The 27,838-nt window shown below is 41.2% G+C and overlaps 1 protein-coding gene across 1 annotated transcript; it reads left to right on the forward strand.

Moving 5' to 3' along the window:
- Positions 1-26,233, forward strand: GPNMB (glycoprotein nmb). The gene is given in 11 exon segments (NM_001038065.1): positions 1-306; positions 5,671-5,823; positions 7,672-7,815; positions 9,702-9,866; positions 12,450-12,608; positions 12,936-13,247; positions 17,415-17,513; positions 18,302-18,404; positions 20,747-20,961; positions 24,647-24,740; positions 25,178-26,233. Coding segments are annotated over 11 exon segments (1,668 nt in total). The 5' UTR covers positions 1-236; the 3' UTR covers positions 25,332-26,233.
- Positions 26,234-27,838: the final 1,605 nt, after the last annotated feature.

Raw genomic sequence — 27,838 nt, forward strand, 5'->3', positions numbered from 1 at the left:
AAATAGATGCCAAGGGTGAGTGAGTCAGAAGCACATGAGTAGAAGTGGTTGAACTCCAGAGACCAGATCAAGCAATGCTGCTTAATACCATCACATGATCCACCCCGAGGCTCAGTATTTAATTAAAATGAAGAGTGGAGCACAGCAAAAACCAGAAGAACACTGTTGTTCTTAGTGGGTGAAGCCAGAGGAGTTACAAGTTAAACCTTGATTGCCTAGGTCTGTGAGAATTCAGCATGGAATGTCTCTACTGTTTCCTGGGATTTCTGCTTCTGGCTGCAGGATTGCCACTGGATGCTGCCAAACGTGAGTAACTCTCAGTTTCTGTCTTTAACCCATTCTCTGGCTATTGGCTGAAGTGATGGGTTTGTCTGAGTCTGCAGCTGGCCTTCAGGAAGCATTCGTGCTCACTTGTTTTCTCTGGAAATGGTTGCGGATGTTGAGAGCACGGCAAAATGCATTCAGTTCCATTCTTTGCTCCAGGGTCTTAGGAAGCGAAAGACGCAGGGCCCCTCTGTTGTGGAGGTTTCTTCTATCAAAACTGCTACCTGCTCTCTTAAAGACATTGGGAGGGTGGGGGCACGAAGGGCACAGTCTCTGGCTTGAGATCACAGAAACACTACCCACTAAAGTTTGTCTGGTTTTCATCCACCGGGATAGGGCCACAGAGGAACTGAAGCCCAAGTCTGGAAACAAGCTTTCTAATAATTCCAATCCAGAAGCTGTTCCCAGTTCTGCTGAGGGAATTCCCTGGCAGGCCAGTGGTTAGGACTCTGTGCTTTCACTGCCAAGGGCCTGGGTTCAGTCCCTGGTCAGGCAACTAAGATCCCACAAGCTGCTCAGCCAAAAAAAAAAAAGAAAGAAAATCCTGCTGATTTTTCACAGACCTGCAGAGTTTGCTGCCATTGTAGTGAGGTTACTGAGAAAAGAGCTGAAGCCCTGGGTCTCTTTTCTAGTTAGAGGCTGGGGACTTCTTGACAAAGGTGATGCCCAGACCAATGAGGAGCTGGTTTAAAAAGAGGAGTTTGTGACTGGAATGGAAGCCAGAGTTGTGAACCACCAAGCTCACAGGCGGCCCACTTGTCCAGTCCAGGGGATGTGTGGCCCCAGCAGCCCCCGTCCTCCAGGCAGAGGTAGTGTGGGGTGGGAGAAGGGAGTGAGTTAGATATCACCCAGAAGGTCCACTCTGCTTCACTTTAGTAGAGTAATGACCTTTGCAGGGTGAAAGTCCTGATTTTGCCAGATAACTCCACGAGGGGGCAATAGCCGGGGGAGGGGCAGAGGGAGGTAGGTGCTGAGAAGGGGTCCAGCATGTGTTCAGTTCAGTTCGGTTTAGTTGCTCAGTCGTGTCCAACTCTTTGCGACCCCATGAACTGCAGCACGCCAGGCTTCCCTGTCCATCACCAAGTACCAGAGCCTGCTTAAACTCCTGTCTATTGAGTTGGTGATGCCATCCAACCATCTTATCCTCTGTCATCCCCTTCTCCTCCCACCTTCAATCTTTCCCAGCATCAGGGTCTTTTCCAATGAGTCAGTTCTTTGCATTAGGTGGCCAAAGTATTGGAGTTTCAGCTTTAGCATTAGTCCTTCCCATGAATATTCAGGACTGATTTTCTTTAGGATGGACTGGTTAGATCTCCTTGCAGTCCAAGGTACTCTCAAGAGTCTTCTCCAACACCACAGTATAAAAGCATCAATTCTTCAGTGCTCAGCTTTCTTTATAGTCCAATTCTCATATCCATACATGACTACTGGAAAAACCGTAACTTTGACTAGATGGACTTTTGTTGGCAAAGTAATGTCTCTGCTTTTGAATATGCTGTCTAGGTTGGTTATAACTTTTCTTCCAAGGAGTAAGCGTCTTTTAATTTCATGGCTGCATTCACCATCTGCAGTGATTTTGAAGCCCCCAAAATAAAGTCTGCCACTGTTTCCATTGTTTCCCCATCTATTTGCCATGAAATGATGGGACCGGATGCCATGATCTTAGTTTTCTGAATGCTGAGTTTTAAGCCAACTTTTTCACACTTCTCTTTCACTTTCATCAAGAGGCTCTTTAGTTCTTCACTTTCTGCCATAAATGTGTGCTACATAGTCCAGATGGTCCTGCCACTATTCAACGGGTGAGGAAACAGGAGCCCAGGTCTGGCTTTTCACCTGCTGGGCCCAGATCTAACATGGGAGGGTTCTGGATACAGATACACACATTCCTCTCACTTCTCCCTGCGAGAGAAAAAAGCCCTGCAATGAAGTGCAATCCCGGCGGGTGCTGGGTGATGGAAGAGAGGGGGCCACTGCTGGCTCACGAGCAGGCCGGCCGGTTCCCCAGGAGGCGGTGGGACTGATGGGGGAGCTGGGGGCGGAGGGCCGGCTCCCGGAGCCCGTAGTAGTGGTGAGGTCTTGGATAGCGAATGGAGCGAGAGAGAGGGAGAGCATCAGGGGGCCAGGGTTCTGCCGCCAGCACTGAGGCCGGAAGCTGGCCGACCTCCCAACCCCCACTCCCCCTCCCGCCCCCTAACCACCAAGCCAAAGGTCTGTAGTGAGCGGCCCGGGAAAGGGCCTGCGACTTCAATCAGGGAGCCCAGAGGCAACTGATGTGCCGGCGCAGGCCGGGGTTTGGCACTTGTCCGGCCGCTGAGCCGCGTGAGGCCTCGCAACATCCCAAGAGCCTGTGCAGTCCCCTGTCCCAGAGGAAGGGGCGGGCCAGAAACAGTAAGGATGCACAGCAGGCAAGAGGAAGAAGGCTTTCGTGCAGACGGGACCACAGTCCTTCCTGCCAGCCCTGGATCTGGACCAGGAAAAGTGACTTAGCTCCTCTGACCTTTGCTTTCTTTGTTTGCGAAACTGAGTATCGGGGATTCTTGTGAGATCAGCTACTTGAAATTATCCTTTTTTATTTATGTGTGTGAAGACTTGTATCTTTTTCTCCCTTACTGTAATTCCTTGTGCATGGACCTGTTGTCCTTATTTATCTCTTGGCTTCTCTGTTGCCTTGGGACATGGTAGTGATCAACAAGCATTTAATAACCCATCAGTTCCCAGAGAAGAAGGCTAATGTGCTTGGAGGAGGAATTGTCTTACCTCAATGTCCACTCAGGACAGACTCCCCCAGAGCCCGCAGTTGGGGAATGGAGGGACAGAGAGGTGAGAGGTCAGCACCCCTTGCTCAGCTCAGCAGGCAGATTAGCCTGAGGTTGGGTGGCAGTTTGACAGGAGGCCCAGCCTACTAGCATTGCAACGAAACTTGCTGCGCTCCGTTTCACCTCGCCTTAAGACGATGTATCCTGGCCACAAAAAGTAAGGATGGGTAGAATTTCGTGGAATATCAGACACCAAGGTATTCCTTTCCATTTTCCAATCATAGCCGTGGTAGAAGGAGGAAGGAGAAGGTACTGACAAAGTATTAATAGCTCACAAGCAGCGCAGCTGCCATGTGACAGAGCAGGGCCTACAAAGGGGAGAGGGAACGGCCGCATGGTGCTGGGTGTGTATCCCACATCTTTCCCCACCCCACTATCTTTTAAAATCTTACCCTTGGGCTTTTGTTGTTGCTTTTGTTCTATTTTTTCATTCAGTTTTTAAATTTTGAGGCTGTTGTGGATTCACATGCACTTTTAAGAATAATACAAAGAAATCCCCATGTATGTACCCTTTACCTGGTTTCTCCCAAGGGTAACATCTTGCACAGCCATAGTACAAGGTCGCAACCAGGATACTGACATAGACATAGTCCAAACACCAAACAGTCCCATCACCACAAATACAAACCCACTTCCCTTTCTCACTCAACCCCACCTGCCAGCCCCTGGCAACCACTAATCCACTCTCCAATTTTATAATTTGGTCATTTCAAGAATGTTAGAGAAATGGAAACTTATAGTATGTAATGTGGGAGAATTGGTTCTTTTTACTCAGCATAATTTACTGAAGTTGTTGCATATATCAATATTATTTCTTTATCACTGAGCAGTATACCATACTATGTATACATACATAGTATGTATGTGGTACATATGTGGTACATATGTGGTACATACATGTACCACAGTTTATCCGTTCACCCCACTGAAAGATTTTTTTGGTTGTTCCAACTTGGGCTATTGTGAATAAAGCTGCTATGAACATTAATGTACAGGTTTTTATGTGAACATAAGTTTCCATTTTTTCTGGGACAAATGCCCAAGAGTACAACTGCTTGGTTGCATAGTAATTGCATGTTTAGTTTTACAAGGAAACTGCCAAGCTGTTTTCCAGAATGGCTACACCATTTCTACCAGCAGTGTATGAGTGATTCAGTTTCTCTGCATCTGATGTCATTTTTAATTTTAGTCTTTCTGATAGGTATACAGTGACATCTCATTGTGATTTTAATGTGCATTTACTCAGGGTAAATGATATTGAACATCTTTTCATGTGTTTACTTGCCATCTGTGCACTCTCATCTGTGAAATGTATGTTTAGATCTTTTACCCTATTATTTGGGGGTTTTAATATATATATATATATACATATATTTTTTTTTTTTTTGCCAAGTTATGTGGCATGTAGGCTCTTGGTTCCTCCCAACCAGGGATCGAACCCACACCCCCTGCAGTAGAAGCATGGAGTCTTAACCACTTGACCATCAAAGAAGTCCAATTATTTGCCTTTTTTAAACATTGTGAATTGTGAAAATCCTTTATATGTTCCAGATAGTATTCCTTTGTTGGAAATGTGGCTTGCAAGTATTTTCTCCCTGTCTGTAATTTGCCTTATTATCCTCTTCACATGATGTTGCAGAGCAGAATTTTTTAATTTTAATGAGGTCTGGCTTATCAATTTCTCTATTATAGATTAAGATTTTGGTACTAAGTCTAAAAATTCATTCTTACTTAGAGCCTGAAGATTCCTCCTAGGCTTTTTGCTTTTTTACAGCACTGTGTGTTGAAATGCTATCTTTCCTCCATTGGATTATTTTTGCAAAAGTCAACAGGGCATATCTATGTGAATCTATCTTTGAGTTCTGCAGTCTGTTCTGTGGACCTATATGTTCATTCCTTGTCACTCTCCTTTTAAGTGTGTATCTCTCCTTGACTTTTGACATTTAAAATCAGAAGAAATCAGTGTTTGGATTATGCTTCTCACTCAGAATCTGAGAAACAGGAAGGCCTTGGAAGCGTGGGAAAAAACTGATCCTGGGAATCAAAAGTTGCAAATCTTCATTTCCACTTGATTAAAGATGTCTCTGAATGAATCATGTCACATAAATGAAGGGATTTGAACTAACTAATCTTAGCTTTTTCATTGTCAAACATTCAACTGAATTTCCAGTTATGAACATATATTAATAAGCACAGATTTCCTTTGTTTCTCACTTTGTTCCTTTTTAGAAACAGATACTGTCTCACAGTATCACAGGACATTTGGTTTTTTGTCTGATTTGAAGGCCGAGAGAAGAAACGTGGCCTGAAATCCCACAGCCTGTTTCATTGTAGCAGGTTCTGTGGCTCCCAGATCAATGTTCTTTCAATGTTCATCTGCCTCCATGAAGAAGAGAATCACATGCTGCTCCCTCCTCCTACCAGCAAGGAGGAAGAGAGGCTGGTGGCATCCTTCCAGTATGGCTTCTCTGAATACCTGCTAAATGAGAGATAAGCAGACAAAATGATTTTTTTTCAAATATTGTTATAGGTTTTCATGATGTGCTGAGTAACGAAAGACCTTCTGGTTATATGCGGGAGCACAACCAATTAAGTGGATGGTCATCAGATGAAAATGACTGGAATGAAAAACTCTATCCAGTGTGGAAGAGGGGAGACTCGAGGTGGAAAAGCTCTTGGAAAGGTAAATCAAAAGACTCAAAAAAAAAAAAAGGACTCAAACAACTGTAATTTCTTCTTCTTTTCTTTTTTTTAGTTTCAAATGTATAATAGTGATTCAGTTTTTTAAATCAAAGTATTTGGTTTGCAATGTGTTAATTTTTGCTGTATAGCAGTGATTCAGATATATATGTATGTACATATTTATACACATTCTTTTTTTAAAATATTCTTTTCCATTATGGTTAATCTCAAAATATTGAATATAGTTCCCTGTGCTACACAGTGGGACCTCGGTGTGTATCCATTCTATGTGTACCAGTTTGCTTCTGCTGACCTCAAACTCCCCCACCTCTCCTCCCCCTTGGCAACCACAGTCAGTTCTCTGTCTGTGAGTCTGTTTCCATTTCACAGATAGGTTCATTTGTGCCATGTTTTACATTCCACAAATAAGTGATATCATGTGATATTTGTATTTCTCTGTCTGACTTACTTCACTTAGTATGATAATCTCTAGTTCCATCCGTATTGTTGCAAATGGCATTATTCCGTTCTTTTTTATGACTGAGTAGTATTCCATTGTGTATATGTACCATATCTTCTTTATCCATTCCTCTCTTGACGGGCATTTAGGTTGTCTCCATGTTTTGGCTATTGTGAATAGTGCTGCTATGAACATAGAGATACATGTATCTTTTTCAATTGTAGTTTTTTTCTTGCTGTTTGCCCAGGAGTGGGATTACTGGGTTATGTGATAATTCTATTTTTAGTTTTTTTATGAACTTCCATACTGTTTTCCACAGTGACTGCACCAATTTACATTCCTACTAACTGTGCAAGAGGGTTTTTCTCCATACCCTCTCAAACATTTATTATTTGTAGGCTTTTTGAAGATGGCCATTCTGACTGGTGTAATGTGGTACCTCATTGTAGTTTTGATTTGCATTTCTCTAAACATCTTTTCATGTGCCTGTTGGCCATCTGTTTGTCTTCTTTGAAGAAATGTCTACTTAGGTTTTCAGCCCATTTTCCAGTTGGATTGTTTGTTTTTTGTTGTTGAGTTATATGAACTGTTTATATATTTTGGAAATTAATCCTCTGTTGGTCAAATCATTTGCAAATATTTTCTTCCATTCTGTTGACTGTTTTTCATTTTATTTATGGTTTCCTTTGCTGTGTAAAAGCTTGTGAGTTTGATTAGGTCCCATTTGCCAAACAGCTGTACTTTGTTATTTCAGTTCGTGCTGTAGGTGGTGAACTCTATCCACGGAAGCGACCATGAGTGACAGTGCACTAGTTAGCAAGTGGGAGGCGCCCGGATTGGCCGTCTTCCCTTTATTGTCACAGTATCACTTTCTAAACTCCTCACTCTCCTCCACACAGAGTTTAATCTCCTTAGAAATGTACATTTGGTACCTCTTGGAAGATTTTGAAAAGCAAGCAGGTTTAATGGGGGAATGGTCATCTTCAAAAGTTCTGAGATTCCAGAGCACTTTGACCGGCTCAAAAGCGTGATTAGAAAGTTATTATCTTTCCATTCACATCAAAAATGAATGACTCCTTCAGTCATTCACTTTGAAATTAAAAATTACAAACCTTTAATACTTGTTTCCTCAATCAAACAGATTTTTAATTATTTAAGTAATTGTTCTCTCTGTGGTCAGAGAGTTCTTCAGTTGGTCTGACTTTCCAAGTTCATCTTCTGGAGTGTTGTACTCTGACAGCAAAAGCTGGGAATCCTGCAAATAATTTATTGTAAAGAGGCAGAAGGATCCTCTGGCCCTTATTTGTAGATTTAGCTTCCTTTTTTTTATTTATCAGTGAAAAGGACAAGAGATGTTTCATCACTGAGCTCCTTGTTTCTATGTCCTAGGAGGCCGTGTGCAGGCGGTTCTGACCAGTGATTCCCCCGCACTGGTGGGCTCAACCATAACATTCGCAGTGAACCTGGTATTCCCCAGATGCCAAAAGGAAGATGCCAGTGGCAACATAGTTTATGAGAAGAACTGCAGAAATGGTAAGGAATGTTATTCACATCACAGGAATGGAATTCTGGCTTCTCAAAGAATAGTCTGATAACTCTTCGTTGATCAGATCAGTTTCTGCTCACAGAAAGAACATGGCTAGCACAAATGATAAAATGCATATATTTTGGTTTTGCTTTGCTCTTAGTTAAAGCAGAGAAGCTCTTTGTCCAAGTTAAAGAGCACAAATGATTATAGACACATCAAGGGGAATTATCTTGTTTTAGAACTCAACAGCCTTAAAAACTCAAGTAAGTACTAAAATTCTTCAATCAGAAACAAGACTAGTAAGGGCAGTGATGATCTGATTTTATTACTTAGAACTTCTATTAAACTGCCAGTGGTTTATTTCTTATTGATTCATCTTCCAATGAGGAAAACAATAAATTCTGTATAGAAAGAGTTTGATAATTTAAAAGTATTGTATTTAGTAGCCTGTAGCTTTTTTTTTTTTTTATGCTTTTTTCCCCCTAAACAAGTTGATTCTTACTAATGTTTCAAATGACAATGCAGTTCTCTTTTACATGAAAGAGTCCATGTAAAAAAACTTTTACATGGGAAGTTTTATAAAGTATCTCTCACTGTTAGAAGAAATGAGAGCTCTTGAAAGAAATGACTGATTCCAGGTGTAGGACAGGACACTAGCAAGTGATCCAGGGACATCTTGTGCCAGTAAACAAGGAAGTAATGGGGATATGTCACAGGGACACAGAGGCAGCTTGAGGGGCCCCTACTGGCCATGTGTGGGACAATTTAAGAATAAAAAATAAATAGTGGCTGTAATAGACAGATAAATAAAAGGCTCTCCATAAATGTCAATGAACATAAAAAAAAGAGGATGAGAAGATTGTTCCAGATGAAAATATATTGATCATGACTTGTTTAAAGTGGAAAATGTCATACATACAGAAAAGTAGTGAGCAAGTAGATAGTAATTCAGCAAGTTTAATGTTTTTTTTCTGTTTGCTTCCATCTATCTGTATTTCTATTTATACATCTTTTTTCCAAATCATTTGAAGATGTGAAATAGCCATGTGTAGGATGTAACCCTTGATTGGACTCTGGTAGGGATGGTAATTGGAGAAGGCAATGGCACCCCACTCCAGTACTCTCACCTGGAAAATCCTATGGATGGAGGAGCCTGGTAGGCTGCGGTCCATGGGGTCTCTGGGGGTTGGACACGACTGAGCGACTTCACTTTCACTTTTCACTTTCATGCATTGGAGAAGGAAATGGCAACCCACTCCAGTGTTCTTGCCTGGAGAATCCCAGGGACAGGGGAGCCTGGTGGGCTGCCGTCTATGGGGTCACACAGAGTCGGACATGACTGAAGCCACTTAGCAGCAGCAGCAGGGATGGTAATGGTATGCTTATGAAGGAGAATGTCTTTATTCTTAGAAGTGTGCTGAAGTCTTTAGGAGAAGAAAGACATGATGTCAAATGAGTTAGGGGGAAAAAGCTACAGATAGAATGAATCAAAATAAAAAGATACAGCATCCCTCAGTTTGGTTTGAATATGCTTGTTATTTGGAGCCCCAATATGAAGATAAACATATTAAATGATATCTCTGAACTTTTCTGAAAAATTGCTTTATATACATATACATATATATTATGTATATATATATATATATACACATATACAACATACATATATTGCTTTATATGCTTAATATAACTCATTGAAATACAACATGTAGGTAGAAAAAGACCCAAATCATAAAGGTACCATTAGATGAATTCTGAATATTAGGGTGTTAATTGTCCAACTGTATCTCAGCTAGTTATGAAAAAATATGAACAGTTATTTAATTCAATGATGAACCTTGAGCATTCTGAGTCCAGACGACAATCATGGTGTGCCTCATTCTCTGTTTAGATACTGGTGCATCTCCTGACCTGTATGTTTACAACTGGACAGCAGGGACAGAGGACAGCGACTGGGGAAACGACACGAGTGAAGGCCATCACAACGTGTTCCCTGATGGGAAGCCTTTCCCTCGCCCCTGGAAAAAGAATTTTGTCTACGTGTTCCACACACTTGGTTGGGCTATTACAATCCCCCCCCCCCCCCCGTTTCTTCTTTACCTTTCCTTAAAATTTTTAATTTTTTTTTCTTTTCTCATTCTATTATTGAGAATTACAACACCTGGCATTTAACAATTACTCTTTTAACTTTCCTTCAGTGAGGGATAAAAATAAAATCTTGGTTAGCCTTGCCGTTTTTCTAGGACATAAAATAGTTAAAAGGAGAAAAAGACAGGTTTGGCTTTCTTTAAAAAAAAAAAAAAAAAACTACTCAATTTGTTTCTGTCTAAAACAGTAATATGAAAAATGATATTTGAATGGCATATGGATGGTCATTTGTTGATTTATTCTTTGATTTCTTATGTTTTAAAAAGAATTTTAAAGAATTAGACTTGTACTCTTAGTAGAAAATTTGGAAAATGCAGAAAAGTGCAAATGAAAAATCAGTCATCATAATTCATACCAGAGATTATCATTGTTAACATGATGATGCTTTCTCTACTAGTATTTCTTTCTTTTTTCTGGTATTTCTTGATTAAGATCATAACATATACACATTTTGGTCAAAATTATGAGCATTGACTAAAATTCTTATGCAACTTGCAGGATCTTAGTTCCCCAACAAGGGATCAAACCCAGGTCCTGACAGTAAAAGCACTGAGTCCTAATCACTCAAGAGACCACCAGGGAATTCTCTAAAATTCTTTATATACATTATTTTAATGACTATATAATATTCTATCATATAAAAGTAAAATAATCTAAATACTCTTCTTCTTTGACATAACCTATCTTCTTCTTTTTTTTTAACCACAAGTGGAATCCATTTTGCTTTATTATTAGTGATTATTTTTTTAGGAGGACTAAATTTAGGTTATTAGTAACAAAGCTGCTAAATTCTTAGTTTAAAATCTTAGGTTCCATCTGGTTCTGAGTGGTTCCAATTTGCTAGCCATCACACAAACTCCAAATTTCAGAATGTTTTGTCAGTCTTAATGAATTTCAGAGAGCTTTTCTTTCTTTAATTATTTACAAATCAAAGCAACATATTAATAATACACTCCAGTTGAACAAAGTACAAAATATATAACAAATACTATGCTCGTTGATTTAAAGCAAATTTTTTTCAGGGCTTTGTGGCCCTGTCAGTTAACTCTCCAAATGTCATTTCTTTGACCTGAAATGACATTTGTCATGTGCATGGAGTCACATAAGCTCACTAACACTTCAGATTCTGTTTAGCCTAGTTAACATCCATTAACTTAGCTAGTTAAGATGTCTTTATTTAACATCAGCTTTTAGTCCAGAAATTGCTGTTTTCATAACAAGATTGTTTTGAATTTCCTTTTTCTGCTGAAGTCTCAGAGTTAATGGATATTTTCTCTCAGCTAAGTGCTGCCACTGTGGTCTTACCTCTGGGTGCCAGAACTAGCATTTCCTCACGTATCACTAATTCCAAGAGACATGTCTTCCCCCTATAATCTCTAACAGAACTGCCTCTGCATTTCAAGGTAAAGGGGGATCCTGAACCTTTATTGACACTTTTTTTTTTTTTTGCCATACCTCATGGCATGTGGGATCTTAGTTCTCTGACCAGGGATCAAACCCATGCCCCCTACAGCAGAAGCACAGAGTCTTAACCCTTGAACTGCCTGGGGAAGCACCCTCTTTCCTGACACCTTTGATCATGTGATGAATGTGGTCTTTAAACATCCCCGTCTTACAAGTATCCATCTTCTAATACCTTTTGTTCCATGACACATCTATGACAGGTGCCTCAAAAAGATTAGAAAAATCTTTGAGCCCTAAAAGAGAGAGAATAACTGTCACTAGCTAGTCAGTGGTGATTAGATTTAGGTTACAGTTGGAGAAAGAAAAAGGACTCAAGGGTCCTAGAAATGTCAACGAAACTACTTCATTCCTTTTCATACCCACCATACCTGTTTCTTTTTCATCACTGCATTTTCATATACAAATATTATTATTAGAAGGTGGAGGAATCTAGTTCCCTAAAAGAAAAAAAGTTGCTCAGCAATATAGCTGAACTAGTAATATTATTGGAGAAGGAAATGGCAACCCACTCAAGTGTTCTTGCCTGGAGAATCCCAGTGCCTGGGGAGCCTGGTGGGCTGCCGTCTATGGGGTTGCACAGAGTCGGACACGACTAAAGCGACTTAGCAGCAGCAGTAGCAGTAATATTATTACAAAAATAAGGTAGATTTTTAGATATATTTTTTAACTCCCTTGGACACTTCACTGTTACATTAAATGTATTTTCTGTGGGAAACACATGTATTTCAAGTGCCAGGTCACTTACTTATAGTATTTGTCAACTAAGGACTAACAGCATTATCCCACTTAAACAGCTCTTTTCATTTTAGTCAACATATACAACTACATTTATTTATTTGTGGATTTTATAAGGTTTTATATAAAAATAAGCACTGTCTTCCTTTCTGAAGGAACCAAGACCGCATCCCCACCCTGCTTTTCCTTTCTCAAAACAATCTGTAAATGGTAGTTGTTAGTCTTTAAGGAACATCAACTTTCTATAATGATATGATGTAGCCAATAACTAAACATTTCTATCTTCTCAAAGGTCAGTATTTCCAGAAATTGGGACAGTGTTCAGTGACAATTTCCATCAACACAGCCAATGTGAGTCTTGGCCCTCAAATCATGGAAGTAACTGTCTATAGAAGACACCGACGGGCATATGTTCCCATCGCAAAAGTGAAAGATGTGTATGTAGTAACAGGTGAGTGATATGAGCTCTGAATTAACAGAGGACGAGGCGCTGAGTTCTGGTGATGTTAGCGGGTTTGAAAAAGTAGAACCAAATATTCTGGGTTAGGTTACACTTCATCTGGACTCCTTCTCAACCTCATATATTTAATAACATATTCCATCTGTGTTTTCTAAAGTAAACCGAGAAAACTCTAGAAAACTTGCATTAGAAAAGGGGAAACGATGCTGAATTATCCCCTCGTTTTAATATCTAAACTAAAGGCACTGTTGAAGTCACCCACTTAAAATCAAGCAATCGTACCCTCTTTCTTTCTTTTTTTTTGGATGTACATTTTAGATCAGATTCCTGTATTTGTGACTATGTCCCAGAAGAACAATCGAAATTCATCTGATGAAACCTTCCTCAGGGATCTCCCCATTACGTTCAGTGTCCTGATTCACGATCCCAGCCACTTCCTCAATGAGTCTGCCATTTACTACAAGTGGAACTTCGGGGATAATACTGGTCTCTTTGTTTCCAACAATCACACTTTGAATCACACCTATGTGCTCAATGGAACCTTTAGCCTCAACCTCACTGTGCAAGCTGAAGTGCCTGGACCTTGTCCTTTGCCTTCACCCAGACCTCCAAAAACCACCCCTCCTTTGGGTAAGTGTTTTCCAGGTTAATTTTTGTTGGCAGGGCTCCTTAACAGCTAGAAAAAAATTCATGTGGTTTGTATAATTAGATCCTTAGTTAAAGAGATTATGTAAAGACTCTGCAGTGATTCCATTTTCTGCCTGTTGATTTCCTTTAGTTACTTATCATGGTGTTGTTAGAATATGGAAGAAAGGAGAATATGTTTAAAGTCACTTGGTGGCTCATATACAGTTCCTTGTTATGTGTACAGGTGCCTTCCCCCTTCCAGTCCTTCACATTTCTGTTTGCCTCCCAGTTTTTCTAGTTAAGAGGAGACACATTATCCCCTCATAAACATTCAGGCCATTCCATTGTCCTTTCTCCCTTTCCACACTCCCTCCCCTACTTCCATTCTCCTCCCCACCCTGCCCACATCCACTCCATGTCCTATGAAAACTCAACCATGTTTAAAAGTAGTTTACAAAGGGCTCAAAAAAGAATAAACCTTGAGAATATTTCTTGGCTGGCCGACTGGAAAGATTCCAGACACTAAAATTATTCTAGATATAAGGCATAGTTAATTAAATCCCAACTTCTCATAATAATATATGGGGACATTCAAGAAGTTCTTGAGCATTTACTTTGAGAAGCATTAGCTTTCATCTAATTCCGCACCCTACCCCATGCCATCACCGTCCTTCCCCACTCAGCCGTGAATACATCTTCCATCCAGGCATCCCAGGGATGGCAGTAGACTGACATCCTCTCACTGGACACAAGAGGGTGCCATCACCAAGTACACACAGAACACTCCCTGGAGATGTCCAGACTTGTTGCAGTTGGCTTTTTTTTAACCCAAACCTATTAGATATAAATAATAAACTGTTATTAATAAATAAGTGTGTTGTTAAAAAAAAACTTATTAAGTCAAGCATAACTAATGCCAGACACTGTAAGTTGTTACTGATTTTGCTTTTTTGGGGGAAATACTTTTAATTATAAAATGAATGCATTTTCCTTAGAAAAAAATTAAAATTCAGAAATTTCAAATAAAAGTGAGAGCTCCTCCTTATTCTCTTCTCCCGAGTTAAACCCTGTTAAGAGTTGGTAGTGTTTCTTTCCAGATCTTTTCTGTGCCATTACAAACATATTCCATAAATACAAATAGGATTTGTGGTCTTAATTTTTAGGTAGATGGGTTCACACAATATATATTGCTTTACAATTTGCCTCTTTTCATTTAACAAACATCACAGACATCTTTCCGTTATCAGTACATGTAAGTGTAATTCATGTTATTCAACGACTTATTTATTTAACCATTCTCTTACTGATGGACACTTCAGTTCATTCTAATTCGTATTATAAATGTAACTGCCTTGAACAACTCTAAACATATAGCTTTGTTTTGGCATTTCTGGAGAAGAGTCAGTTTATTTATCTACAAGACTTGATGGTCTTCCTTACAAATAAGGACACCAAGTGTAAAATTCAAAATAAATTACAGATGCTTGCTTTGTCTGTCTAGAAATTCCTGAGTGGTAAAGGTCTTAATGTTAGGTCATTTAATGTTAGTCTATTTTGAATTGCATTTTTATAAAGCAAGATTATTTTTCTTAGAACATATTTATATCATAACATATGCAAAAGATATTTTAAGTCAAAGAAAGAATATTTTAAGTGTGTTATTATTTTCTATAGGTTAAACCATAAGATAGAAGGTAGCAACCTTATGAATTCATTACATTTTATAGTGAAAGGAAGCTGCTTGACTTCATCTAAAGGTGTTAGATCAACCATAATCAATCCCCAAATGCCGTAAAACAACTGTGAGACTTGGAGGGACAGAAATATGTAATGGGAGCCAAGATGATGATAAGAGTCAGCCCATGACTTGAGAAAGTGGTTAGAGTGCTTGTCCTCTGGGGGAGAGAGCATTTTTAGCTACACAGACCATATTAACAGGCTGGGGTTGTTGAGCACTGGATTACTATTTGACCAAAAATTATGTTGTCTCTGCTTTGGTAAGGGGCTTCCAAATAAGTACAGCTATTACATAGAAACCAAATGCAACCACAGGAGTGAGACACAAGCAAAGTTGAAGTGGTGACTCAGGGGGATAATTACATTATAGGATAGACAGGTATGTACTAGCTTTAAACCACAGAATTCTCTTCCCTTAGCTAACAGTGCCACTGATCATTTTTCAGACTTTTGTGCACAAATCTAAAAAGAAAAACCTTTCCAAGACTGATGCTAATCAGTGTTATAATATGTATATGATATATGTATTTATGCATGGCTTCCCTGATGGCTCAGTGATAAAAAAGCTGCCTGCCAATGAAGGAGACTTAAGAAATGTGCGTTCGATCCCTGGGCCAGGAAGATTCGGTCATGGCAACCCACTCCAGTATTCTTGCCTGGAGAATCCATGGACAGAGGAGCCTGGTGGGCTATAGTCCATGGGGTCACAAAGAGTCCATCACAACTGAAGTGACTTAGTATGTATGTGTGTGTGTGTATAACGTATATATGTGTGTGTGTGTGTGTATATATATATATATATATATCATGTTGTATATATAGATCATGTTTTATATATATACGTATGTATCATATATATATATGTCATCTATGTATGTGTGTATGTATGTGTGTGTACGTGTGTGTGTATATATATATATAAAATCTCCTTGCAGTCCAGGGGACTCTCAAGAGTCTTCCCCAGCACCATAATTCAAAAGCATCCATTCTTCAGCACTCAGCCTTCTTATGGTCCAAACTATAAAGGAGTTTTCTAGGGAAGAGGCAGCCATCCCTAATACCCTTCACAAACATATCTTTTCCTTTGGAGCTCATCCGTTAAATCTCAGAATACAGTGAATGATTACCCTGCAACTTCCAAACAACCACCTTGAGACTCAGGGAATATAGCCAACTCTGCCACAGCCTGCCCTGCTGATAAACCACACCTACATCTGAATCTGACATGGTGTCAGAACCTTTCTGAGTTTTACCCAAACAGCGTTTCCCAAAGTGTCTGCCAGAGAGCACTCATTTCCAGACTTGCTCTGAGAGCTGCACTGCGAAGTTCCCTCTGAGCATAGGAGTGTCACAGGCACACTTGTTCCCCGCTAGAGGCTCTGAGGCCCTGGAGAAATCTCCCAGTTGGCTCCATCCTTACATACTCCTGTGTTAGAGCTGCAGCTCTTATGAAGCTTCATTGCCCCCAAACTGGGTCTATTTTCATGTCTTTGGAAACTTAAGAGACAATAATGTTGTATTTTCAATATTATATTTTCTTTCCAGTCTTTTTATCTTGCTAATGGAACACCACCACCTTATTTAGAGCCTTTTAAATTGTAACCAATAGAGCATTAAATTCTTTGCTCTAATCACATTCAAAGGGCTATTTTTCAAAAGTATCTTGTACTCCCTTCTTTCCTTCCTCACACCTCTGCTCATCACAGTGACTGTAAGACTTCAAGAATATAAACCTAGAATCCATGAGACATCCAAATGGGGAAAGAATTGCCCTTTTCCATGTTGTTTGCTTCTTGACATTTAAAATTACATGTCATATATGTTATAACACATCTGTATCTAAATAAGTATATATATAAGAGCATATTGGGACAAGGAAATGAATATTTATTAACTACTTCCTATGTGGTAGACATGAAAAGCATGTTTTATATGTCTTATCTATTTAAGTTTAATAGTTGAACCCTGGTAGGTCAGTAAATATTGTTCTTATTTTACAGATGGGCAAATTGAGGCAAGAAGTTAAATGATATGCCCATGGTCTCAAAGAGCTGAAAGCAAGGGGCCTAGAATTTGAGCCCAGAATACCTTCTTCCAAAATTACAATATAATTTTATCTATTGTGGCCTGCTTTATTTCATGATTATTATGTTACACATTTTAAAATGGCTTCCACCTTTCATTTACTATTTATATTTGAATAAGACATGGAACTGTGCTTGCTTACATAATTTAACAATTTTATAACATAGCTGTCACATCTCATGAATTGTTATGCATTTAGTTCAAATTTCTGAAGCAATTTAACAGTATAGAATTCTTGATGTTTTTCTAAACAGCAAGTAAACAGACATTTAGATCTTTAGTTATATCATGGACATCTTTTGCATTCTCAGCAACTAATCTAAAAATCTTTCTGTTTAAATCCTCTAGTAACTGCTGGTGACAGTACCCTGGAGCTGAGGGAGATTCCTGATGAAAGCTGCCATATTACCAGATATGGCTACTTTAAAGCCACCATCACAATTGTAGGTAAGACCATGAGGGAAAGATGTTAGAATCCACCTTGGGCTACCCACTCCCTTCCCTGACTCTGGGGAGGGGTGGGGTAGGGAAGCGAGGGCACCCACTCAAGTTGCTACCACACGTGCACAAAAAAGACTCCACTAGCTTCTAGATTTCCACTTGCCTTTCCAGCCTTCCTTAGACGTCCCTCTAAGGGATGAAACGAGATCCTCGGTGGAAACAAGCCCTCAGTGAGGCCCGCTTAGCGAGGAGCCTACGGGGGGGCCTGGACCTCCTCACCCTGTGCAGCTCAGAAATCTGAATGAATGTGGCCTGAAGGAAGGCCAGCTGCAAGTTCCCACAGCTCCTGCTTTCCTCTTCTGGGTGATTTCACAAAGTCATACCTCCTGTGTGTAAGAAAGGGGCTGAACAGAACAGCCACACAGGGTTGTGCGCGAGGGGCACTGCTCACAGGTGCCCAGCAGAGGGGTTGGGTGGGGCTACAACTCAAGCTGTATGCCCTAGGGCTGAGCCCCTCAGCAGGAGACACAGTGGATGAGGCCTCCCTTCCTCCAGGGTCATCTGCCTCCTGACACACACACAGGCTCCAGAAATAAAGGTCAAGCTTGTACTGAAGAACAGTTCAGTTTGACTTTGAAAATGCTGCCTGGACGTGTATCTGAACTCTGAGATTGCTTCCCAAGTCTAGCATGGCGAAAGGCTGTGTTCATTTTGTTTGGCCTTCTGATTTGTTAAGAAGTGGTTTGGTTTGCAATGTATTTTGATGTTTTTCTATGGGGCATTGTACCTTTTAGAGGGCATTCTAGAGGTTAACATCATCCAAGTGACAGATGTCCCGATGCCTAGGCCACAGCCTGACAACTCCCTGGTGGATTTCGTCGTGACCTGCCACGGGAGGTGAGTACACAGTCTCCGAGGAAGGAAGGGGCCAAGTGAGAACCCCAGGCTGAACAATGGCCTTCACACACCTCCCACCTGTTAGGTTAATTTGGATTCTGTGTGCCCAGTTGCTCACTCCGTTCTGACTCTTTGCGGCCCCATGAACTATAACTTGTCAGGCTTCTCTGTCCGTGGGATTCTCCAGGCAAGAATACTGGAGTGGGTTGCCATTTCCTCCTCCAGGAGATCTTGCCAACCCAGGGATCAAACCCAAGTCTCTTAGATCCCCCGCATTGGCAGACGGACTCTTTACCACTAGTGCCATCTGGGAAGCCCCAAATTTGGATTCTAGTTCCTCACTAAGCCAGAATGAGGAAGGGCCCCCCCAAGTGCTCTCAAGTATGCACTTGCTTTGCTAGAGTTGAGCGATGCTCATCACCTTTAACTGTTGAATAATTACTGATTGGACACTTACTGTGTCCTTAACATTTTACTTCTGTTTTCATGTCAAATCCTCACACACTCATACAAGTCTTCTCATTTTACAGATTGGGTCACCAGATACACGATGATTATAGTACCTCTCCAGGTGGTGGGTACCCGGCAGAGCTAGGTTTGCAGGCTCAGAATCTCTGAAGTTCCCTGAGGCTCCTCTGGAGTCTGGGGAGCCAGTATGGAAGGGCTGTGTCCTTGTGCTGATGAATAGCAACGCCTGATGACCCTGTCCATCTTTAAAACTTATAAAACTTTCTAATGTATTACATAATTTGACTTCCTGTGGTTTGGTTACAACTATAAACAATTGGGGCTTCCCTGGTGGCTCCATGGTAAAGAATCTGCCTTCAGTGCAGGACATGTGGATTTCATCCCTGGGTTAGGAAGATTCCCCTGGAGGAGGAAATGGCAACCCACTCCGGTATTCTTGCCTGGGAAATCCCTTGGACAGAGAAGCCTGGGCTCACAAAGAGTCAGTTGCGACTGAGCATGCGCATATATAGATAATAGACTAAATAGAAAGTAATTAATATATAAATACTATATCAATTAACCCACTAAATAGTTAAATAATTTAAATATAATAAATGAATCAAGGAATTAAAATGTATGTGTATATGATATATATGGGTTTCCCTCATAACTCAGTCGGTAAAGAGGTAAAGAATCTGCCTGCAATGCAGGAGACCTGGGTTCAATCCCTGGGTCAGGAAGATCCCTTGGAGAAGGAAATGGCAACCCACTCCAGTATTCTTGTCTGGAGAATCCCATGGACAGAGGAGCCTGGCAGGTCGCAAGAGTCGGACATGACTTAGCGACTGTATGTGTGTGATATATAGATTAGAGAATGAGCTGGTATAAAAATGAGGCCATACTTGATCCAAAGGGAGAGCTCCAGGGAATTCTCTGGTGGTCTAGTAGTTAAGACCCCGCTTCCACTGCAGGAGGCATGGGCTCATCATCCCTGGTCAGTGAACTAAGATCTGGCCAGCTGAGTGGTGTAGTGCAAAATAAGAAAGGAAGAGCTCCAAAGCTCTCTGAGTTGGGGGAGAGAATGGGAGGACAGAAAGAGAGAACATCCTGACTGGAGAGGCAAAGGTGCTGCCAGAGGCCAAGGATGAAGAGAGCATGAACTCATCTAACTCCCTGAGCCTTTATCAGCCTAGCTTCAGAGCCTGGTCTCTCCGTTCAGGAAGTCTACTCAGACGTGAAACAGAGGCTAAGACAGTAATGCGTGGGAGCCGAATGGTTACAGGGACAGCTGTCAAATATCTTTTATGCAAATCCCAGCTCCACCTCTATCTGCTTTTGTGACCGGAGGCCAGTGAGCTCTCCTCCCAGAACTGGTTTGTCACCTGCTGCATTAGGCTACTATTGCCTCGTCAGGTTGTTGAGAGGAATAGACAAGGCTGTGTCACTTCTCTGAAACTCGGAGCCTTGCACACAGCAGGTGCTGCGTGAACAGCTCTGGTTGCTGCTGCTACTATAGTCAGATATCTGCACAGGCCCACACAGGGCCGACTGGCATTTAGTACTACCTTAGCCTAACACCTAAGCCACCTGCATCTTTGAGTCTCTAGGGAGCCAAAGAGGAGAGGCAAGTTCCCAGCAGCCCCTTGCCTTGGGGGAAATAATTTCCTCCTTCTCCTGTCCTAGGGCCTCACCTTCCTGAGCATATAGAGGAAACAGTGGCTCACACACACCCAGGTTTGTTTAAGAGTAAATTGTATGTGACAGCTTCACATCATACAGTTTGAGTAAGACTAAGGTGGGATTCAGTTTCACAGAAGTGTAATTATGTTTTCCTATTAAACTGAGATCACACTCCCCTCTCTCTCCCTCTGGATGTCGTTCATACCCCCCAGCATCCCCACAGAGGTCTGCACCATCATCTCTGACCCCAGCTGCCAGATCACCCAGAACCCAGTCTGCGACCCCGTGGCCATGGAGCTGGGTGACACGTGCTTGCTGACGGTGAGGAGAGCCTTCAGTGGGTCTGGGACATACTGTATGAACCTCACTCTGGGGAATGATGCAAGTCTGGCCCTCACGAGCACCCTCGTCTCTATCAACAGCAGAGGTAAGTTTTGTTTTATGGTTGTATGAACATTTCATGTTGCAGATAAAGCATATGTCTGATACTAAAGCTATTCAACACTTCACTCTTAATGTTTAGCTTTATTTCAGTGTAAAATTCATTGAACTGTCATTGATGTGGATTTGAAAAATGATATTACAATACAATAGCAAATCTACTTAGGGAAGGGATGAGAGAGAGAGAACGTATGAAATAATGGCCAAAGGAAAACCTTTAAATTTATTTATTTATTTATTTATGGCTGTGCTGGGTCTTTGTTGCTGTACGGGCTTTTCTCTAGTTGTGGTGAGTGGGGGCTACTCTCTAGTTTCAGTGTGAAGGCTACTCATTGCAGTGACTTCATTTCTTGTGGAGTGCAGGCTCTAGGCACTCGGGCTTCAGTAGCTGTGGTGCACGGGCTTAGTTGCTCTGTGTCATGTGGAATCTTCCCAGGCCAGGGATCAAACCTGTGTCCCCTAAATTGGCAGGAGGATTCTTAACCACCAGGACCACAAGGGAAGTCCAAGAAAAGCCTTTGATGAAAAAAATCAGCTATGATCGTGGACAAGTAATAATGGGATGTGGTCACTGAATGCTTGGATAGGTTTGTATTTCAAAGGGAAAGTGTAAAGCCGAGCATCAAAAAATAACAATGTTCTCCAATTAAACTATAACAAAGGGGAGACATGAAGCCAAGAAGAGAAATGAGAAACCAGGTGGACTCTTGGCTCCCTTCTAAGTTACCATGGACCCTTCTTTTCTTTCCCAAAGTCTACCAAGCATTACACTGAGACGGAAACAAACCCGATTACCCAGTCCTTAAATGTTCAGCAGACAGACTACTCCTTGTCCCCTTAACCTCAGAGGGATAAAATGTTGACAAAGTGGATGAAGGAATTTCACTGAGAAATTCCCGCTCACTGGTGGCTGTTTATTTTCCCTAACCCCTAGGGTCTCTACCTGGTGACCCTAACTGAATTTCACATGTAACTGGCTATGTTGTAAAATATTCCTTTACTTCTTAAAAGAAGTGCTTCATGGTGGAACAGAAGGGACAGGTAAAATTGTGTGCACGTTAGAGCGTGTATTTTGCTCTTTAATTATTTATTCGTTTATTTGGCTCTGCCGAGTCTTAGTTGTGGCACACAGGAGCTTCAATCTTTGTGGCGGTACGTGGGATTTTTAGCTGCGGCATGCGGTTCTTCACCTGTGGCATGTGGGATCTAGTTCCCTGACCAGGGATCGAACCCAGGCCCCTTGCACTGGGAGCATGGAGTCTTAGCTACTGGACCACCAGAGGAGTTCCCACTTCGCTCCCTAATTTGAGTATTGTCGGGTATAATCTAATGACCAACTCACAAATAATTCTTTTGGTCTTGGAGTCTATCTTATAAAGTGAAATATACTTAAATATATATTTACTCATTAACGGTATAAAAGGCAGCTTTAATCTCATTGCAAGAAAAGCATATGTAATAATGCATATAATTATTTGCTTGAGCGTTTATTGTTGGTAAGAGCCAAGGTGTACATTAAAAAAAAAAAAAGGGATGCAAACGTATCCTGCTTCCTTGAAAGCAGGATACATGGGGCTTGGGGTGCAAGACTGGGGAGCAGGTCAAAAAGAGGTAGCCAGGGCCTCTGTATCCTACTGAATGTGGATCTCCTATGCCGTCACTTTTGGGAGCTGCTGGGGTCATTCTTCTTGTGCTGCCGCAGCTGCTTTTAAAACTGCCTTTTAGAGTCTTAACCTAGTCCATGAAGCTTCCTCAGTTCTGGCAAATCACCATTCTCTTACCTGGATTAGATGCTTGGATATTTGCTTTCCTTTAATACTTATTGTAGTTAGCGATAACTTTAGGTGTGACCTGAACTGTTGTTTTTTTTTTTAATTTATTTATTTGGCTGCACCAGGTCTTAGTTGTGGCATGCAGGATCTTTAATTGTGGCAAATGGGATCTAGTTCCCTGACCAGGGATCAAATTGGGGTCCCCTGCATTGGGAGCATGAAGCCTTAGCCACTGTACCAGCAGGGAAGTCCCTGAGCCGTTCTATTTATTTATTTATGGTTGCGCTGAGTCTTAGTTACCGCGTGCGTGAGCTTTCTCTAGTTGAGGCAAGTGGTGGATAGTCTGCTGTGGTACTCAGGCTTCTCACTGCAGTGGCTTCTCAGAGCACAGGCTCTAGAGTGTGGGTTCAGTAGTTGTGGGGCATGGACTTGGTTGTTCTGTGGCATGTGGGATCTTCCTGGACCAAAGATCGAACCCGTGTCCCCTGCATTGGCAGGTGGATTCTTAACCACTGGACCACCAAGAAAGTCCCTCCCTGAGCCATTTTTAAAATCCAAAAAAGAAAGGAAAGAGAGCTTTTAATTCAATGGAAATTGTAAACTGATGACTTGGGTTTCAGAGTCAGAATTTCAAAAGTTGATCATTGTTTGAAGCCAAGCCCATAGACTTTTAGCTGAAATGACTTTTAATCATTGATTCACTGAATGTTCATGAATCACCTGGGATATTTTCAACAAATATTCATCGGGTATCCACTCCATGCCCAGCACAGCTCCAGGCACCACACAGACAGTTCTAGATAGAGTGGGAACAAGGTAAGGAAGATCCCCGCTTTAGTGAGCAGAAACAGGGAATAAACAAATAAAATGATATTGTGAAGACAATGAAACAAGGCATGGAGAGTGACAAGCATGGAAGAGAGGAGACAGAGGTGGACTCTCTAGATTGGGAGGTCAGGAAAGTGCTGCCAACTTGGTGGCACCCACTTGGCAAAGGGCCTCCTTTGAACTGAGACCTGCATTTCAAGAATGAACAGCTCATCTAGATCTTTATGTGCCACTGACAGAGTTTGGGTTTATTCTGTGTGTAAGGGGAACTGCTGGCAGGGTTGAAATGTGATCTGATTAGCACTTTTAGATGATCATTCAGACTGCTGAGTGAAGCCAGGATTATTGGAAGGTAACAGTGCAAGTGAGCAGATGATGAAGATGTCCTCACAAGAGAGAGGGCTGGTGGCTGGAACTATGATGGTGGCGGAGAAGACAGAGGGAAAAGAGACCAACTTTGCTTATACTTTGATGGCAGAGACAAGACTAGTTGATTTGCTGGGTTCTGGGAGAACAAAGAAGACATAATCCAAAGAAATAATTGTGAATACAGTGTGGTGGAGGCAAAGGAAGGGTGACTAGGAGAGACATGACAAAGGAAGGCACGACCCAGTGCCCTCATGCGTGTCTGGAAGGCGTTGCAAAGGGCTAGATGCTGGTGATGAGCATTCCCAGCAGAGGGCATGGAAATCTGAAAGAGCATGGGGAGGATGGATCTTTATCCCAGCTGGAAGGTAGGCAGTGGAAGATGAGGCCAGAGAAGTGGGCAGAAAGTTCATGAAGGCCTTTGCTGCATGGGCGTGGCTGGGTTAACTCAGACCAGAGCAGGTGTCTTCAGGACATGACATCTTCTAAGCCCTTAACACAGTGTTCCAGACGTGCTAACTCATTCTCTAAATGGAAGATAAGCTTCCCTGAAGACTATGTATTATGTAAAGGGAAAGATTACTGAAAGCTCAGAGGAGCCATATATCTTCTGTTTGCTCCCTTCCTCATTGATTTAATTACATTATAAGCAGCATGTCCTCTAGGTGGAAGCTGTCACTAATATGACCTCGCTTCTGTTTTAAGACCCAGCTTCCCTTTTAAGAACGGCAAATGGTATCCTGGTCTCCCTTGGCTGCTTGGCCATACTCGTCACTGTGATCGCCTTTTTGATGTACAAGTAAGTTGCTGGTTCTAACACTTTAAATCACTAGAGTATATTGTCAAAAATAAATGGCATATTTCTGCACAAGTGGGCTGTTTTCCCTTTTCTGCTTTGAAACATTTTGTGTGTGGGAAGAAAATCTTCTACTGAATGATGAATAGCAAACTAGCCTATTAATTTTGCTGTGGTTTTTTTTAATCCCTAAAAATGCTACCAAATGTCAATAACTTTACCAGATCGTCAGTTTAATGCTTAACATATCTCAAGTTATAGTAAGCAGGCACATTTCTTGCATAAAGAAGAGAAAATGTATTCTCATAAGACAACACTGTCTTAAAAGCCATAAGTTAAATGGAATGAACGATTCTGCACTTGACTTGTGAAAGATTTGTAGAAAGCAACCTTTTCCAGCTGGAGATCTTTTTTTAATCTGTCCAACACATTGCTTTCAGAAAACACAAGGAATACAAACCAATAGAAAACAGCCCTGGGATCGTGATCAGAGGCAAAGGCCTGAATGTTTTCCTCAATCATGCAAAGACCCTGTTCTTCCCCGGAAACCAGGAAAAAGATCCACTGCTCAAGAACCAACCAGGAATTCTTTGAATCTTCAGCCTTACTTCTAACCAACAGCTCATCCTCGGCACCATTTATGTCAGCTTGCTAGAGTGGATGATGATAACTTTCTAAAAAGATTAATGTAAAATATAGATTGTGTGAGGGAGGTCCAATTTTTTTTAAATTTTTATAGGTTAAATGACATTTTAGGGACATGGCTGAGGTTGCATGTAGTTTAATTCTTTTCCATGTTATATAACTGATAAAGCCAATTAATAGAGCTTCCTTTCATGATGATTTATGTTTCACTTACAATGTCTTAGGTAAGCAGTAGGATAGATATGCTGTATTCAGAGTAGCAGGAGAAGGTACTATTCGTTAGAGTCTGACCTAAGTTAACTGGAAAGAGAGGCTGGACATGTTCTAGCTTTCCATATAACCGTATACATAAAACCAGTGAATTCCTATTCTGAAGGTCATGATCCGAGCTCCGTGAATCCTGTGTCAATGAACATGCATGAGCTCCCAACAGAACAGGTCAGCTTTTAGTAAGCTGTGCATGCTTGCTATACTGAAAAAAAAAAAAAGACTAGGCTAATAAATGTGTGAATATTATCATGACCGCCTGCCCAGTCCAAATGTGTAAAGGGTCAGTACTCGTTCATTCATTTTTCCCATGGACATTTATGTGGCACAGGCACATGGCTCTGTACTCCTATTGACAATCTTGTGGACATACCTGAATTTCTGTAGACTCTGGCACTCATAGTTGAGATGATGTGTTATGATTTCCCAAAGAAGGAAGTCTTTCTGGTTTCCCTACCCATTTCCCTATTCAAATGAGAAACTTGATAAGTAAGGATTTTACTTTAATTTGTAACTGAAACTACCCTGTGTCAGTCATGACATTCCTTTTTCCTTCCTGAAAAATAAAGTATGAGAAGAGACCAGACCTTGGGATTATTTTTCTAATTTTTGTTTGCCTTTCAATTTTCCTGTATACTTTTAACACATAAAAAGTTGTTTAACTTTGTCCCAGGGAATGCTGATAATTTCCGAGTATTTTATGTTTTTAAGTATATGAATACAATATATGAAATTTTGATGAATTTTATATATATATAATTACACCAATCTAAAAGAAGATTTTCTACAAGCAGTTGTTCTGAGTCTTTGTTTGAATAGTCAGTATTGTAATAAAAATAAATGTGAGAGGATAGTTCTAGGTCATAGATCAGCAATCATTTTCTGTAAAGGGCCAAGTAGTAACTATTTTAGGCTTCATGGGCCATATGGTGTCTGTTGCAACTACTCAACTCCAGTGCTGTAGCAGAAATGCCATCATATACATAAATGAAAAGGGCATGGCTTTGTTCCAGCCTGAGCATATTGACAAAAGCAGGTGGCGGGCCAGATTTGGCCTATGGGCTGTAATTTGTGGACCTATATTCTAGGCTAAAAGAATATAGAGACACAATAACCAAAAGCAGTTTAGTAACCTAGATTACATCCTAATATTAAAAAAAAAAAAACAGCCATGAAAGACATTCTTTGGGGCAACTGAGGGAAATTTGAGTACACTCTGGATGCCAAATGATACTAGAGAATTGTTAATTTTCTTAAGAATGGGTGAAGATTTTCTTAAGGACTTGGTGTGCTGTGCTTCCTATGCTTAGCTGCTCAGTCATTTTGGACTCTGTGACCTCATGGACTGTAGCCCGCCAGGCTCCTCTGTCCATAGGAATTCTCCAGGCAAGAATACCAGAGTGGGTTGCCATACCCTTCTCCAGGGGATCTTCCCAACCCAGGGATTGAACCCAGGTCTCCCACATTGCAGGAGGACTCTGCATCATCTGAGCCACCAGGGAACTTCACAGGGCTCCTGCAGGCTGCTCTGGAAGAATGAATGGACATGAAAAGTACTGCGTATATGGCATAACAGTATGGATACTACATGTGGGAAGCAGTGTGAAGGGGCTTGCCATTTTTATGATAACTAGGAGGCCAGGACATTCATACCTGAAGCAGAAAAGTAATATCAAGTTGCAGCAGAATCACTTGTAGGTTTATTAAACACAGACTACTGATCCCAACCCCCCAAAATTATGGGTCCAGGCCCCATAAATTCTGTTTCTTAACAGTTCCCATGTGATGTTGGTACAGCTGCTCCCAGACCTAACTTGGAGAAAACAGTGGTCTTGAGATCCACTCTTGCCTTCTCCTATCAACAGAGGGCAGCAGAGAGCAGCAAATATACAGTCTGTCACCAGGGAAGCAGGTTGAAATCCTCAGGAAACCTCCCTCGGTTTCAATCTAACAAATGGGAGGAGAGAGCTGAAACCGTGAATTATTTAGATTTATATTCTCTGTGTGACCTTGGCAACAAGTCATTTAACTTCCACAGAATTGCTATCTGTGAAATGGGAGAAGTAACCTAAAAGAGAGTGAAATGGCTTGATTAATGTCTGCTGAGAATTAGAACTTCCGGACAAAATTGAAATGTGTAGGTAATAAATTATTCTGGGAATTTCTTACTCCTCAGACTCTTTATAAAT

This window comes from Bos taurus, chromosome 4 (genome assembly GCF_002263795.3).
Source record: "Bos taurus isolate L1 Dominette 01449 registration number 42190680 breed Hereford chromosome 4, ARS-UCD2.0, whole genome shotgun sequence".
In the NCBI taxonomy this organism is placed as follows: Eukaryota; Metazoa; Chordata; class Mammalia; order Artiodactyla; family Bovidae; genus Bos; species Bos taurus.